General features: G+C 41.1%; 2 protein-coding genes and 2 non-coding genes across 7 annotated transcripts; all 4 read left to right on the top strand.

Annotated features, from left to right (window-relative positions):
- The first annotated feature begins 1584 nt into the window (after positions 1 to 1584).
- On the top strand, positions 1585 to 9579 carry slc25a39 (solute carrier family 25 member 39). 4 transcript variants are annotated; one of them, XM_026164094.2, is made up of 12 exons: positions 1585 to 1794; positions 3471 to 3576; positions 3691 to 3750; positions 3881 to 3931; positions 4404 to 4513; positions 4610 to 4677; positions 5111 to 5235; positions 5332 to 5505; positions 7224 to 7333; positions 8053 to 8134; positions 8217 to 8297; positions 8378 to 9579. In XM_026164094.2, exons 2-12 carry the CDS (start codon positions 3480 to 3482, stop codon positions 8494 to 8496), a joined length of 1077 nt encoding a protein of 358 aa, XP_026019879.2. In that variant the 5' UTR covers positions 1585 to 1794; positions 3471 to 3479; the 3' UTR covers positions 8497 to 9579. The 4 variants fall into 4 exon arrangements, with proteins under 4 accessions (XP_026019879.2, XP_080156238.1, XP_026019880.2 ...); XM_080300112.1 differs by having other exon boundaries at positions 1593 to 1794; positions 4347 to 4513; XM_080300113.1 differs by lacking the exon at positions 1585 to 1794 and adding an exon at positions 2346 to 2367 and having other exon boundaries at positions 4347 to 4513.
- Positions 9580 to 12167: 2588 nt separating this feature from the next.
- rpl3 (ribosomal protein L3) lies at positions 12168 to 16182 on the top strand. Its single transcript, XM_026164093.2, has 9 exons — positions 12168 to 12329; positions 12846 to 13038; positions 13799 to 13967; positions 14323 to 14458; positions 14663 to 14849; positions 14936 to 15198; positions 15278 to 15373; positions 15508 to 15627; positions 16052 to 16182. Exons 1-9 carry the CDS (start codon positions 12327 to 12329, stop codon positions 16094 to 16096), a joined length of 1212 nt encoding a protein of 403 aa, XP_026019878.1. The 5' UTR covers positions 12168 to 12326; the 3' UTR covers positions 16097 to 16182.
- On the top strand, positions 14500 to 14591 carry LOC113021586 (small nucleolar RNA U83B). The gene has a single exon (XR_003272319.1). It is a non-coding gene; the product is annotated as a small nucleolar RNA U83B (small nucleolar RNA).
- LOC113021584 (small nucleolar RNA SNORA54) lies at positions 15848 to 15980 on the top strand. Its single transcript, XR_003272317.1, has one exon. It is a non-coding gene; the product is annotated as a small nucleolar RNA SNORA54 (small nucleolar RNA).
- Positions 16183 to 16597: the final 415 nt, after the last annotated feature.

Genomic DNA, 16597 nt, shown 5'->3' with positions numbered 1-16597 from the left:
ACGTAGTACAGGCATAGTTGAGAATTTCAAAGAAGCATATTTATTTACAGCCATTAAAAATGCAATAAGAGCCTGTGACTAATAAGAAAATACGGATTGCTAACGATATCACGCTGTTTGTGTGGTACAGTGTTTGGCTGCCAAAAAGTTTCCGGTATTTGCCCGAAAATGATCGGCCATATTCAGACGGTTGTGCAAGAGTTTTTTGTCTATAATCTGTCAAAAATAATAATAACAATAATACTATTTGCAATTTCGGTTTTTGCAAAAGTGACTCTTAATCTATCTATCTATCTATCTATCTATCTATCTATCTATCTATCTATCTATCTATCTATCTATCTATCTATCTATCTATCTATCTATCTATCTATCTATCTATCTATCTATCTATCTATCTATCTATCTACTTTTCAAGAGACATTTGGCCAAGAGGACAGCAGACACACAACATAACTTATAAGGACATTAAAGAAACTGATGGACATTATGAACAATGCTGGGCATCCTCTGCACACGGCCATAAACAATCAGAAGAGTCTGTTCAGTGACAGGTTGCTTCTCCCCAAGACAAGAACTAACAGACTTAAAAACTCCTTTGTCCCACACGCCATCAAACTGTTTAACTCCTCTCTGGAGGGGAGAGGGAGGGGAAACAGGAGGACAAAGGAGGGGGGAACAACTAAGCTGTAGTGCCTCTTCACCTCACTGTACAATACCTTGTGCAATACTTTTTGTAAATAGTCAACAGTGCAATAGACTCAATACTTGAAATGTGCAATTCACTTGTATTTTTATTTTTTATTCCTATTTATTCTATTTATCCCCTTTGTATATTTTATTTATATTTGTCTCTGTATTTATATATGTGTGTGTGTGTGTGTGTGTGTGTGTGTATATATATATATATATATATATATATATATATATATATATATATATATATATATATATATATATATATATATATATATATATATATATATATATATATATATATATAACAATTCTGTAACTGTAACTTCGGTCGTTGCTGTGCTTTTTGGAAGTCGAATTTCCCAGAGGAACCCACCCGAGGGATTAATAAAGTTCTATCTTATCTTATCTTATCTTATCTTATCTTATCTTATAACATAACACTTCTATCAAGATATTGTAACTGAAGAAAAAGTAGCGGGTTAATTGGAATGGAGACAGAATAAAGCAAAGTCATGCTAAATAGATCATGTCTTTATTTTGTAACCCTTTCATAAATCATGTTGACTACAGTTTATTTATCAATGTAAACGTCTGGGAGGATTTAAACGCGGCACTTTAATTACAGTGTAATGAATGGATGTCCCTTTTTTTTCTTGTGTAAAGTGTGATGCTTCGTTGTTCAGGATACGGATACGCCTGACTAACGGAAAAACTGTTTTTCATGTGTCAGCGAAGTGCAATGGGTCCTCCAGGTGGCGCCAAAGCAACGGTAGCGACAGGGGGGGGGGGCGGGGGGCGGCGGGGCGGGGCCAAGCGAGTCCATTCCTGATCAGTCCGGATCTACAAATCATGCGCACAGGCCTCCTGCGGTTATGATACGCCCATGACTGCGCGTTCATGATTATGAAGTCGACGTGCATAGCTTGTAACCTGCACTCTGAGGCGAGCTAAGCTGCCTCCAACAAGATGTTTACGGGTTATCCACGGTGGAGCACCCGAATAATCAGACGAAGCACGGCAGAATGGTGTAGCTCTTAACTGATATGGGTGAAGACACCTGTGTGTTTCCCGGCAACGCTCATAGCTAAAGCAGAGGTGAGAAACGTCGCTTGTAAACAGCTAGCTAGCTAGCGACTCAGATAATGTGCAGTGAAACGCAGGTGGCTGACAGCACATTTCAGAAAGGTTTGCTTCAGTGAATGTGATCACTGCATTCACAGCTGCCTTGAAAGGCAGCTATTCCTCCTCTTATCTATCTGGACTTCACATGTTTTAATTCTATTACAACCAAAGTCAGCTAACTTAAGTGGGGGAAAGAACACAATGTCCTAGCACGCGATGTCTTCGTGCATCCGCTGTGTTATGCAGCAGTTTTTTTGTTTTGTTTTGTTTTGTTTGCAGAGAAGCATGTAATCTGCAGTTTCTCATGTTCTGTCAGCACATGTGAAATGTTTATCTGGCGTCAGACGTGACAATTATCCATGCAGCATTGTGTAAGAGAGATTAAAAAGGGAGAAGGAGCTGTTGAGCTGCATGTGTGTTGTGGGCACTTGGTGGAAGGAGACTTGGCCAGACAAAGAAGCTTATTGGGAAGACCAAGGCTGAGGGCTATTCTTGTCACTCTAAACTATAATAAAGTTAGCCAAGGAAGCAGAGGTCAACTACACAGTAAGGAAGTTTTCACAATGCAGTGCATGTTTTCTTTAACTTTATTTTGTTTAAACAAAGTTGTCTGGGTTTTTTTTCTGCAACATGCTCCATCATTTAGGAGTGGGCAAGAAGACAAGGCATGCGTGTTATAGATAAGTTATCATAATGCTTTAACAACTCCACCTACTGTAGACTCACCCTTCCTACTCACATAGTTGTTCTTTTTGCACTTAAATTTGTGTCAAATAGAAATGATGAACTGTGTCTTAACAATGAACTGAAATACTGTCAATAACAGTGCTTTTCCTCCTCCAGATGTTCCACTTCCTTTAAGTTGTTTCTTTTTATCATCATATAAATAAGCCCAAAAAAAGAAACCTGGCTTCCAGTTTTGTCTGGTTTATATTTCTTAATTTCCTTAAATTCAAGCTTCTCAGAGTGAATTCTGAGCATTATATGACAGTTTAACTCTTCGTAATGCATGGAGACGAATACAAAGTCTGTGAAACTTGAAAAGACTTTTTAAAAGGGTTTTAGTGACAGTAATTTGAAGGCTCTCAGGAGCAGGAGTCACACACTAGGAATTGTGATCTAACCGGATACTGATCCAGCTGCAAACTCAGTGTTTGGTTACTGATCCTTTGAGTCACTGACACTCCTTCCTCACAGTTTTACATAACAGGGAGATAGTGTTGTGTAAAATGGTAAGGCAGCTCTGTCAAGTTTAGTTAATATACACCTCGTGTTATCTCAGTTTACATTCTCACACATGTGTAATTATACTTTTAAATTTCACATTTAGATTTGCTTTTTTAGCTTTTTGACCCAAGTTTTTATTGTCTGAAAACTTTTAGTTGTAGTTTATTTTTCAAGATGGGTATTACAACATAATTACACTATTCTTGACTCCAGAACTGCAAGGATTAGACAGGTTATTGAATAATAACTATTAAATTAATCTCAAACTGCTGCTGATAATTGATCAATTAGTTTAAGTGCAAGACCATGTTTGAACCACTACAACTTTTTTAAGGGTGGAGAGCATTTTTTAAAGCTATGGTTTTAAATATTAATGTGATTGAAACCTTGGTGTGACATGCTGTTTCTCTTGGTCTTGACAGGTTGGCAGGATGGGCGAGCGAGGCGGCAGTGGCCCCGTGGCTGCGATCTCTCCAGTGCAGCAGATGCTGGCCTCTGGCACTGGAGCCCTCATCACATCTCTGTTTGGTGAGAAAGAAACAAAGGCTGGAGTTGTTCTCTGTGTCTTAGCATTGGCACTCAGTTAATTGTTTATCAGCTCTTGTGTGGTTGTGATAACTAAATTCATTCTTGTGTTTGCAGTCACGCCACTAGACGTTGTGAAGATCAGGCTGCAGGCTCAGCAGACACCGTTCCACCAAGGTAGGACCTCTTGTTCTTTTGTGGTTTACTGAGTTTGCTTTTAACATGTTTTACTGTGATGCTTTGCTCTTAACATTAACCCCACTAAACCTGTCCTCCTGTGTTTGTGCTCTGTCCTTCGCTTTCATAGCTTCAGCGTCTTTTTCTGCTCCGTGGGATGGTGTCTCACGTCATTCCAAGTGTAAGTATTTGCCCCGCCGTTGCTAACACTTGATCAGATGTAGATTAGCATACCTGGTTTTCTGCTTTAAAAACAAATGTCTTCTGGTAGTGAAAACAGAAAGTTCCCCTTGTAAATACATTCATGTGAATTCTGCCTCCTTTTTTTTTTTTTTTTTTTTTTTTAGACTTTATTTGAAAGGTTTCTCGGTAATCGGCACTAAATAAACCGGCAGAGGCAAGGACAGGACTGTGTTATCTACAGAGCAGCTGTGCGGTCATTGCTTTTGCCTGTATTATTAATGACATTTCTCTCCTGTGTGAAGGCTTGTGTGACTCAGTTTAGGAAACACTTGTAGTTTCACATTGCTATTGTGAGATGTGCTAATTTTGTTTTTTAATCATAGTTGTTTTTTGTTTGTTTGTCTTTTTAATAGCTAATAATCTGAGTGTGGTTTTCTCTTCCTCTGACCACCTCATGTGCCTCCTCACAGGGAAGTGTTTCCTGTATTGTAATGGGCTGATGGATCACATCTATGTTTGTCAGAATAGAACCAGTTGCACCAGCTGGTACAAAAAGCCAACTCAGTTCAGCGGGACTCTTGTGAGTAGTCATGCATTAGTGGCTTTGTTTTTCCTACAATTGGTTTACAATTAACATCATATAAGCTCTCTTTTTTGTTTTTTGTTTGTGCGACAGGATGCATTTGTGAAAATCACTCGCCATGAAGGTCTTCGGTCTCTGTGGAGCGGGCTACCACCAACTTTGTGAGTAACATCTAGTAAAGTTTCAGTACTCGTAGAATAGACACAGAACTGAAGTGTAAGAAGACCTAAATTCAGAATTAAATTTCTTAAACTTTAAGTAAGTACAGTTTTATTTTGAAAGAGTGTAGTATTTGGAGCATTGCACTCAATGTGCATAGCTTCAACTGAATTAAATATCACTGAGTTTTAGAGAAAAGGAAACCGGGAGTGTCTTGGAGAAAAGAGAAGAAATTAAAAAAACAAAAAATAAATAGCAGAACTTGGTTTAATAAAGTACTTCCTTGCGCTAAAGCTGCATTTTAGTACCTGACACGTCAGTCTCATTCTAGTAAAAAAATTTGCATATTATTATAATTTTATGAGAACTTTCCATTGATATGTTGCAAAGTGTGCAGTTCCTCTGTTCGAAACCTTTGTTTGTTTATGTTAACAGGGTGATGGCAGTACCTGCCACTGTCATTTACTTCACCTGCTACGACCAGTTGCGGGACTTCCTGACATTCGGTGTGGGTCTTCAGGGCAGTCATGTCCCTCTTGTTGCTGGGGGTCTTGCCAGATGTAAGTGCATGGAATAAAACAAAAGCTCCCCACACAGAAATCACAGCAAAGTACTGACAGTGCTCTTTAAGTGAAACCTTTGTGTCTGTTTTGCAGTGGGAGCCGTGACGGTGATTAGCCCACTGGAACTGGTCAGGACCAAGATGCAGTCCCGTCAGCTGTCCTACAGCGAGCTGCGGACATGTATCCGCTCTGCTGTGGCCCAGAATGGACTTCTGTCCCTGTGGAGGGGCTGGGGACCCACCGTTCTCAGAGATGTACCCTTTTCAGGTGTGACACATCATGTTGATTACACTTAACATGCTAGTGCGTAGGGATGGGTATTGATAAGATTTTCACGATTCCGATTCCATTTTCGATTCTGTTTAACGATTCGATTCTTTATCGATTCTTTTTAAAAAAGGAGAACACTAAGGTCGATTAGCTCAGAAGTTTGTTTTATATCTTCTCTTTGAACAAGATAGAAATTTAGGAGTAACATGGCCTTACAAACCCAACAGTGAGATCAATGGGGTGTCACAGGGTCCCCAGGAAAAAAAATTGTAAATGTAAAATAAATATTCTTCTCTAGCAATAACAAAGTATAACATAAATTATTCAGTAGCAATTACACAAGAATATCCAGTAATGTCCCTGCCTACAATTAAACACATTCACTTAATGAAAATCGGGGGCATCTGCTGTGGCAAATGTGTTCAAGCCTTTTACCACAAACTTAGTCACTGCTCGGTGACATTCGTCTATCCTGGCCTGAAAGGAGACGCTACCGGTAGACTGCAGCGAGAACTGGCAGCATCTGAGCCAGACTCTGTCTGTCTCATCATGGTCACCTAAATGCACAGTAATGGCAGGTTTTGTAATAAGGCAGATCGCGCTAACATAATATGCACTGTTAGTTGATTATTTACCTGCCGCATTAACGGGAGAGGACGTGCAAACGTTACCGCTGCTGCTGGGTTGAGATTCACGAGTCCGGAGCGGAATTAAAAACACGACATTCATCTAAGGTTATCATGTGTTTTGTGAGCAAATGCTTTTGCATATTCGTAGTGTTTCCTCCCTTAAATGAAATATCTACTTTGCAAGTATTGCAAGTTGCCCTGTTGTCATCTGTTCTCGTAAAATATAACCAAACTTTTGAGCGTTTGAGCTGCTTAGGTGCCGTGTTTCCTGCCAGGTAAATGACGCTCCGCAACGTGGTAACGTAATTCGGGGCGACTGGAATCGATAAGGGAATCGTTTGCAAAAATGGCAAACAATTCCAAGGAATTGAAACAGTGGGAACTGGTTCTCAACAAGAACTGGTTTTCGATACCCATCCCTACCAGTGCGCCACAGAAACTTGTCTAACCACTCCTGCAGCATTGTTATTCCACCACTCCCTTCCGTCTGTTCTAAACAGACGTCTTTTTGTTAAAATAGGACTCTTTCCTTGTTGTCATCGATGAAACTCTTCCAGAAGCCTCATAACCATAAGCTTATGAAGCTCACTGCCATAAATCATAAATTATCTCCACGGATTTGACAAGGAGAACATTTATCCTAGACCTTCGATTTAGTCTCCCATAATAACCTCTAACCCTTTTCGCCTTGAAAATCTTATAGAGGCCCCCTGGTAACAAAATAGGTGTAGCATTGTGCTTAATTTTTACTGCACCGCATTTGAGCTGCAGAATAGATTTTCTCTTTACCAGTATTTATTGACTGTAAGGCTTCTATTTCCACTTCATTTAACTATTTTGATAAGGAGGAAGTAAAAACGTCAATTTATGCTGCTCTTTGTCCTGGTAATTGGGACACGGAGAGCGATTGGCTTCCATAAATTCTCTAGCGTGCTGCTGATGAGGAGCTCGTACTGGTCAAAGTTAAGTGTTGGTTTATTTCAGAGAATTTCTAAATGTAGAAATCCACAGAAGAGCAGCTGAAAAGACAGTAGTTTGACTCTAATGTGGACCAAAGTAACAAATTACCAATCTCTGTGTTTGCAGCTTTGTACTGGTTTAACTATGAAATGGTGAAGGCCCGGCTTTGTGAACAGTCTGAAGTTCCTCAGGCCAACTTCTCTATCAGCTTTACTGCAGGAGCTGTTTCTGGAGCAGTGAGTACTCTGCACACCTGCCCTTTGTTACAGTTGTTAAGCATGTTAAATGTTAGGATATCTGACACCTGTACTGATATCGCTGAAGCAGAGTTAGTTTCTGCTTGAACCCAAATGATAATAAACTTTAAAAAATGTGCCGCTATGGAAAACAGTGCTTTCTTTTGCTCACCTACTGCGATTACCATGCTCATAAATTTATGTGAATGACTTTATAACACTAAAGCACCTGATACCAAAGTCTGAGAGACTGCATTGGATAACTTGGGGGAATCAGGCCAGTGTCGGTCACACATTCACACTGTGATGTTACTCGAGCAATAATTACCCAACTGGTGATATAAATAGTTTCCTTTCAAGTACAGCTAACATCTACTGCAATTCATGAAAAAGAACTTTTAATCATGGTGGAAATCCACGTAACATGCACCAATGTCTGCAATACTGCACTGTTTGTTTTCTTTATGGACTGATCTTTGTGCAGAAACATTAAGAGTCTGAAACTCTACAGATCCATTGTTTAAGGGAATAAAAGTCTAACTTTGCTGCCTGTAAAACATTCATGCAGATGTGTATCTAACTCCTTTTGTGATGGCTCTTACTGCCCAGTAAACCAATCATTGCTGAGTAAATGTTTCCTGTGTTGCCCTGAACTAAACTGGCACTTAGTCATATTGCATATAGCACAGTTTATGACTCTTTCCGTCTGCTGTGTTTAGATCGCTGCAATCCTGACGCTGCCCTTCGATGTTGTGAAGACTCGCAGACAGATCGAGCTGGGAGAGATGGACACTTTGGGAGGTCTGCACATGACATGCGTTCATGATGTAGGCACTTACGTTGTGTGAAATTTACATACTGATGTTCTTCTTATGCCCTCTAGTTTCTGTGAAGAGAACGTCATCCACCTGGCACATCATGAAGGAAATACGGGCCGAGTTGGGCTACAGGGGCCTTTTTGCAGGTACACATTTATCCGATTGTATGCCAACTGAAACTTATAATGTGTGCTTTGCATAAAAATAACATGTTTATTTTCCCCAGGTTTCATGCCCAGGGTGATCAAAGTGGCCCCAGCCTGCGCTGTTATGATAAGCAGCTATGAGTTTGGAAAGGCCTTCTTCCAAAAGATGAACCTTGATCGAGAGCAGCTGGCATTGTGAAGGCGGTCACTGTGCCGCTGGTTGTTTGTCACAGCAAAACATGCAGAGAATAATTCAGGACAAGTCTGAAGAGTCAGCCCATTTGTGGAGATTTCTTTTTTTTGCAGATCCACGCACCTCACCACTTACCCCGCATCCCTGGACACAATAAGGAGCCTGAATCCCAGGCAGAGATTTTCTGGGACCACAAACTTTGTGTGCTTAATGGAGTAAAGTTTAGTGGTTATGTAAAGGAACATGTACCAAATCATTGTAGTCTTATTGTGCTCTCATTTTTCCAATGAAACGGAGGAAATGAGGAGTAAATCTCAGTGAAGACCCTGAACCTGCTCACCTGCTATCCAGGACAGTGGGGGAGGGAAACCACCTTAAAGACTGCATCCTTATCGGGTGAAAGGAAAATGTTTCTTTTCCTGCACTTTGGATTGTGCGACAGACTGCATGGTGTGTGCAGGCCTGAAGACTTCCTGTCAATGTAAAGCATGACAATTTTGACATTTATCTGCTGTGTAGATGAGTAAACGATATGGTTCGTATGCTGGATAGATTCGGAGCACTCTTACGTTTGCAAAACAAGTGCTGTGAAATGAAATCATAAAAAGCAACTTAAGCTTCTTTTTAAAAAATGTTTGTAAATGAGGAAAGCCATACTGTGGGTTTTCAAGGATAACCTTACATTAGTTTGGCTAAATTGAAGCAGGCCTTATTGGAATAAATAATACGATTATTCCAATTACGTGACATAATCTTCTGTGAAAACCACTGCAGCAAACTTCTCAAAAGTCACAGATGTCACCAAAAAATGTTGGGAGGCTTGTTACAAAAAGCAATAACAAAAAGGAGAAAATCTCTGCTCATAAAAGTTTTGGACTTCTTATCTGCAATGAACAAAAACACTGGGTCATGAAACAAAATATTTCTGCCTTAAATTGCAAGCTAAATGTGATTGTGTGTCCTTTGTGTTTTCTTTTTTGTATGTGTGAAATCTGAAGGTGGCTTCATCTTTATGCAATGAGTGACTTATTTCCTATGATGTGGTATTGTAAATGACCACTATTTAATAAAATTTCACTTATGCGTTAAGTTATGTTGGCTCACTATTTATTAGATTACCCAATGGGCACACACATTGATTTGGGATAAAAGTAATTTTCCTTTTAAATCACCAAACAGAAAGTTTGAAATCTTTGGCTGATTGTCTGGATGCTCTCGTCCTGTCCCTAGCATCTGTTACACCAGTCCTCTGCATGTCCTCATATTTCCATGAACCTCCAAGGTTTTGCTCTTTTCCTGGCAGCTCCATTTTCAGGATCCTTTGTCCAGTATCTACTATCCCTCCTCTGTAAATGTCCAAAGCACCTCAAACCATTTGACCTGAGCTCTCCCTCTGATGTACTCATTTCTAATCTCCATTCTGGTCACTGCTGATGAAAATCATAAAGTCTTCTGCTCTGCTGCCTGACATTTTATTAGTGCCACCATCTCCAAACCATCACAGCAGCTCTCACAACCATCTAGTAAACCTTCGCTTACACTTTTGTTTGACCGCTCCACCCACTCCAGCAATGGTACACTTCACCTCCATTCCTCAGGCACCTCCGTCTGTCTTCTTTCTCTCATTTTCTTCATTCATCAGCTCCTCCAAAATACTCTTTCCATCTTTTCAAGACACTCCTCACTTTTTAGTGCATTTCCATCTCCTTAGCCTATCCTGCCGTGCAGCTTTTCCGTTTCTTCTTAGCCAGTCAGTAGAAGTCCTTTTAATCTTCCTTAGTTAAGATAAGATAAGATTGAACTTTATTAATCCCTCGGGTGGGTTCCTCTGGGAAATTTGATTTCCAAAAAGCACAGCACCAACAGAAGTTACAGAGTTACAGAATATTATATATATATATATATATATATATATATATATATATATATATATATATACACACACACACACACACATACACACACATATATAAATACAGAGACAAATATAAATAAAATATACGAAGGGGATAAATAGAATAAATAGGAATAAAAATAAAAATAAAGTGAATTGCACATTTCAAGTATTGAGGTCTATTGCACCATTGACTATTTACAAAAAGTATTGCACAAGGTATTGTACAGTGAGGTGAAGAGGCACTACAGCTTCCACCCTCACATCCAACTCGCTATAAGCCTTTTCCTCTGCCACCTCTCTCTATTTGTATGCAACTAGCCTCCCAGTACTCCTGTTTACTTTCTGCATTTTACTATCCGACTTAGAATATTTTCTTGTACTTCCTCATTAAACCGCAAATTTTACCTCACCACATTAGCAGCAAACATAAGGATAAATGCTTATTTCTACTTGTATAAATATTAATAAGTCCCCAACACACAGACAAAACATATTAAGGATTGTACATTAACATAAAGCTGTTGTACACACACACACATATGAAGAGAGAGAGAGTATGCATAGTATGCAAACGGCTACCAAACAGCCATCATAATTCGTCATACAATGAGAACAGGACAAATCAACAATTGACAATGACTAATTAATATTAAGATCTGTAACATAATGTATTGTTTGGAGTTTAGTCTGTTACTGTTACTATTTTTTTACCATTTCTTCTTGGAGCAACTGTAACCCACATAATTTCCTTAGGGATTAATAAAGTATTCTGATTCTGATTGTTTCAGGATGTCCTGCCATTATCCAATGACACATCTGCTTACCTGTATCTTTTGCTCGTTTCTCCTCCTCTGCTTTTCTCTTTTTTCTAAACTGAGGACCTGATGGCTTTGAACTTTTCTTGTCCATCTTCCATTGGTTTTAATTTTGCACTCCAGTATGAACACCCATCCCTCAACCCAAGGATCACCACAACATGATCTAACACACCTACACCTTAGTTCACAGATTCACTTTGTCTAGGGTGCATTTCTGAGATTTCACACAACCCAGGATTCAAATCATGAATACATAATGGTCTTGGATTTACAACATTATAAATGAAATTTGGAAGCAGCCGGCCTTTTCGACGGGTTGTGTGTGAGACTTTAAATCATCAAACTGTAAATTTTAAATTGTTATTGATCCCTTTATCTCGAGTCCTAAAGTGTATATTTATTTTCTTACTCTTCTTATATATGTTGTTTGTTTACTTGCACTGCTGTAACTGGAGCCTTGTCGTCTCTCTATATACTGGACTCTAGCGGAGATGACAATAAAGTTTACTTTGACTTCAGCAGCAAGGAGGCGCACCGAGGGCTCTCGCGCTCACTTTTCGTGTATAGAATTTCGAAAAAAACATCGGTGCAAATTATAAGTCTGTATTATAATGTCTGGTATTTTCGTGTTTGTTGGTTTGTTTTTATTTTGTTTTATTTTGCGAGTTGGTTATTAGATGCTGCTCCAGCCGGTCAGAGAATCCCCCGCCGCCCCGCCCTCTCCTCTCTGCGCCGCAAGCAGCAGGCGCACCTCGCAAACGAAGGGCGCCCTTACTCCCAGCAAATGGGCGATAGAAAACCGATCGGTGCCTATGACATTCGGGGTCATAGGCACCGATCGGTTGCCGCCCCGGGCAACCGCCCGTGTCGCCCGTATCTAAAACCGCTACTGATGACTAGTATAACATAAAAGATTGTTCATACTGTGTATGAGCGTAACGCAAAATTTGTGAAAGCAAACAGCGGCATCTAGTGGTTTATTTATTTTACTACAGATACTCGTTACCAACCAGGGGTGGAGCTTCTTGGAAGATTTTCACGCTGACTCTCGCGATATTTGCTCTGGTATATACAGGCAGTTTGCCCGTCACCGGGCCTCTTTCAATCGGATCGGAGACGAAATGGTGAGTAATCCTCTTTTGCTGCTTGTACTCGGAGCACCAATCCATTTTCTATCTCATGCATCCCACCTATTTGACATGTATAAGAAATGCAGTTTGATTTCAGTGTATATTTTATGACAGTCTTGTGTAGATTTCACTGCTATTTTCATCCCAAATATAAGATTTCGGTATGCGTGTTGAGCGACTCTGGGGCCAAAATGGCTGCTTTAATTAGGCCGTACTTATTTTGCCTATTACCGCCTCAGTCTCCAGTAACTTATTTTATTAAAGTTGTGGATAAAATGGATTGTCTTAAAGCTAGGGTTCCTATTGTGTGGATTCGGTTTTGACAGCCGCACGCTGCGAAGTGCTAAAGGCGGTTAGCTAATCTAGCACGTCGAATCTAGCGTGGTAAATGAGAGTCCACGCTGGTTTCGGTGGAAAATTCACCTCACAGGTGCTAGGAACCGTGTGTATAACGGACACTTCTTGGATACACAAGATTAAATTTTTTTTCTTCTTCTTCACTCTTGGCAGTCCCACCGTAAGTTTTCGGCTCCGCGACACGGATCCCTGGGCTTCCTGCCCCGCAAGAGGAGTCGTCGTCACCGCGGTAAGGTCAAGAGCTTCCCCAAGGATGACCCCAGCAAACCCGTTCACCTGACTGCCTTCCTGGGCTACAAGGCCGGCATGACTCACATCGTCCGGGAGGTGGACAGACCTGGCTCAAGTAAGTGCAATTAGACTGCAAATGTAATACAGCAAACCCTCGAATTTAAAAAGAGAAGTCATAGTTGGTGATTGGACCTTTTTCACAGTAGCAACTTTAGCTTCTGTCTGCAAGAGAAGCAAGTGTAATAAATGCATGACGATGCATCTTAACTTGATCATTGTTGCTGATGGTGGTAAAGTTAATGAAAGCTACCAATCGCCTCCTTTTTCAGCATTAGTGTTAAAGTTTGGAATTAAAAAGAAAAACGCAGTTTTAAATTATTTCCTGAAAGTTTGACAGCCAGAGAAAAAATAAGTGACTGCCATTAATGGCAGATTAAGCACTATTTGGCAGGTTCTGTTGAAATATCACTGTAATAATACTTATAACAAAGAAAATGTAATTAATGATACTAATTGTGTAGATGGTCATTTATATCTATGGGAAGTGAGTATTTAATACCTTCCTAGGGGATCTTACAATATACAGATACTTTAAAACTAAAAACCTGAATAAGTTTAATCGGCTGTCATTCTCATTTTAATTTAATTTTTTTTTGTAAAACAAGCCTCGTCTGCAGTGAAAAAGGTCTAGGGTTAGTTATGGTGTTCTGCCTGTGATGATTCCCTCGACGGGCGGACAGAATGGGTCTATAGCCCCTTGCTGAATGTCGAGCACTGAGCGCAGTTTCTACCATGAGTAAACAAATCTAATGAGTTGAAGAAGTTACTGATTATATCAACTATTAGTCAAAATTAATCAACGCTTTCTCTTACAGAGGTGAACAAGAAGGAAGTGGTTGAGGCAGTGACCATTGTGGAGACTCCTCCCATGATCGTGGTTGGTGTTGTGGGTTACGTCAACACACCTCGTGGTCTGCGCTCCTTCAAGACAGTCTTCGCTGAGCACATGAGTGATGAGTGCAAGCGTCGCTTCTACAAGAACTGGTGAGTCTTGGGGACAAAATGAAGCTCATCCCGTTGCAATGAAAGTGCTTGAAGCAGATGTTAGTTGCTGGTGGAAATGTTAGGAACTGCATTTTCACTGAGCGAGTCTAACATCACGGTGGCCCTCTGTGGCAGCTCCGCTCAGGTGCCCTGTGCCCTGATGAGCTCCGGGCTCCTCTGGCCAGTGGAAAGTGCTTCTTAGAAACTGTGCCATGAGCCGAAACCCTCACTAGCTGATACAGCCCTTCTGTCCACACGGAGGCAGGGCAAGCAGCTATGCACTGCGTTCTTCCGCTGCCCCTCATGGGGGTTATGAAGGACCTGTGCCAACCTATGTGTTGCTTCATGCTCTCAGGTACAAGTCCAAGAAGAAGGCTTTCACTAAATACTGCAAGAAATGGCAGGATGAGGAGGGCAAGAAGCAGCTGGAGAAAGACTTTGCAGCCATGAAAAAATACTGCCAGGTCATCCGTGTCATTTGCCACACACAGGTTGGTTTGTTCCCTTGATTTTCTGTTGATTTTTCTTGAATGTCTGTCAGTGAAGAGACCACGGAACTCGCGTCAGGCATGGCGCCCGAAACTTATGAGGATATCTTCCATGCTGCCTTCCTTCTGAGACTACATAGCTAGAATTATCGGTGTGCTTTTGAGCACTGCATATTTTCTGTCCTAACCAGGCTTTGTTCTTTGCAGATGCGTATGCTGCCCCTGAGGCAGAAGAAAGCTCATCTCATGGAGGTGCAGGTGAACGGAGGCACCATCTCTGATAAGGTGGACTGGGCCCGTGAGAAGCTGGAGCAGGCTGTGGTTGTCAACAAAGTTTTCACCCAGGACGAGATGATCGACATCATTGGTGTCACTAAGGGTCACGGATACAAGGGTAAGATACTTGAGCCTCTTTCACAGCATCAGCTGCTGGTTGAACCTGAATTTATCATGACGCTGACCGAATGTCTCAACTCTTAGGTGTCACCAGCCGTTGGCACACAAAGAAGCTGCCTCGCAAAACCCATCGTGGTCTACGTAAGGTGGCCTGTATCGGTGCCTGGCATCCTGCCCGTGTGGCCTTCTCTGTGGCCCGTGCTGGTCAGAAGGGTTACCACCACCGCACAGAGATCAACAAGAAGATCTACAAGATTGGTCAGGGCTACCACCAGAAGGACGGAAAGGTGGTGAAGAACAACGCCTCCACAGAGTACGATCTGTCCAACAAGAGCATCAACCCCATGGTAGGATCTTAGACACATCTGTACTTTGTGTCAGCACTCCAGCCTGGAAGCTGTGATTGACCTTGTGTTTTAATTACAGGGTGGATTTGTCCATTACGGAGAAGTGAGGAATGACTTTGTCATGTTGAAGGGCTGTGTTGTGGGGACCAAGAAGAGGGTGCTGACTCTGCGCAAGGTGAGACTAAAGTGAAGCAATTAGTTGTGGTAATTGACCAGTTTCATACTAGGAGGATTTTTCTTTTCTTAGACAAAGTTGGTTAAGCAAGCTCTGGGATATAAAGACTTGATTCTTGTTCTCTCTCCCTCCAGTCTCTGCTGGTGCAGACAAGCCGTCGTGCCCAGGAGAAGATCGACCTCAAGTTTATCGACACCACCTCCAAGTTCGGTCATGGTCGCTTCCAGACCGTGGAGGAAAAGAAAGTTTTCATGGTAAGACTTTGTTCTATAATGGCTAGTTTCAGACTGGTTAAGCAGACGACAGGCCCAGGATAAGACGTGTGCGGATGATTTTGATCTGAGCCATGCAAAGCTACTCTAGAATTAATGAATAAAGTGGTGAAGCTGGAAATGAGTCCAATAAGTTCCCCTTTAAAGATTGACCACCTGAAAGTAAAAGCTTTGTAATACGGCAGTTAGTTTTTGAGTTGTCCTGCACTGTTCGTAACCTGGTTCAGTCTTCAGTATGAACTCTGGGTTCCATTCCAGTGCCACAGTGAGCTCCAGTGAGGCAGGGGAGCAGTGCCTCTCTGTGCTGGCTCCCTGTTCACTCTCTGGGAACACGTCTGCTTCGAGCCAACAGGAAGACCATTAAGTTTTGTCACATGATTGATGGTTCTGTTTCTCTCTTCCACAGGGACCCCTCAAGAAAGACCGCATTGCCAAGGAAGAGACTGCTTAAAGTCCCGGACTACAATGTCTCTGCTACTTTGACTGTCACCATCTTCACTGTTCTGCAGAGTTGTTCAATAAAAACAAAAGATGGAATAACAGCCTTGTCTTTTTTTTTAATTAACATACATTAAGCTACAAAAAGAGCTTGCATTACAAGTAAGAACTTCAGCTATTATGTTGCTACGTTGATATCAACAGGTGCTGAAATTCTATTTCGAGGCCTGAAATTTGCACTTTTATCAGCTGCCATGTTTGCAGCCAGACCTGGCCATTTTGGACATGAAGGAAAAGCTGACAGGGTTCAGCTAACAGGTGTTATATCAAAAGCTTAAGGTAAACTAAACGGGCTGCATCTCGCAGCAAGTCGCCTCAAATAATTTAAATTCAAATGATGGTTGAGATGTGCAGTTAAGTGAATGAAGTTGACCTTGCACATTTACTAACTGGTCACTTCGAGTATACTTGTACTGAGTTGTGCTTGCATTTTCTATCAGAAGTGCTTTAAAAT

The sequence above is a fragment of the Astatotilapia calliptera genome, chromosome 4, assembly GCF_964374335.1.
Source record: "Astatotilapia calliptera chromosome 4, fAstCal68.1, whole genome shotgun sequence".
Lineage (NCBI taxonomy): Eukaryota > Metazoa > Chordata > Actinopteri > Cichliformes > Cichlidae > Astatotilapia > Astatotilapia calliptera.
This window is presented reverse-complemented; position numbering and strand designations above follow the sequence as displayed.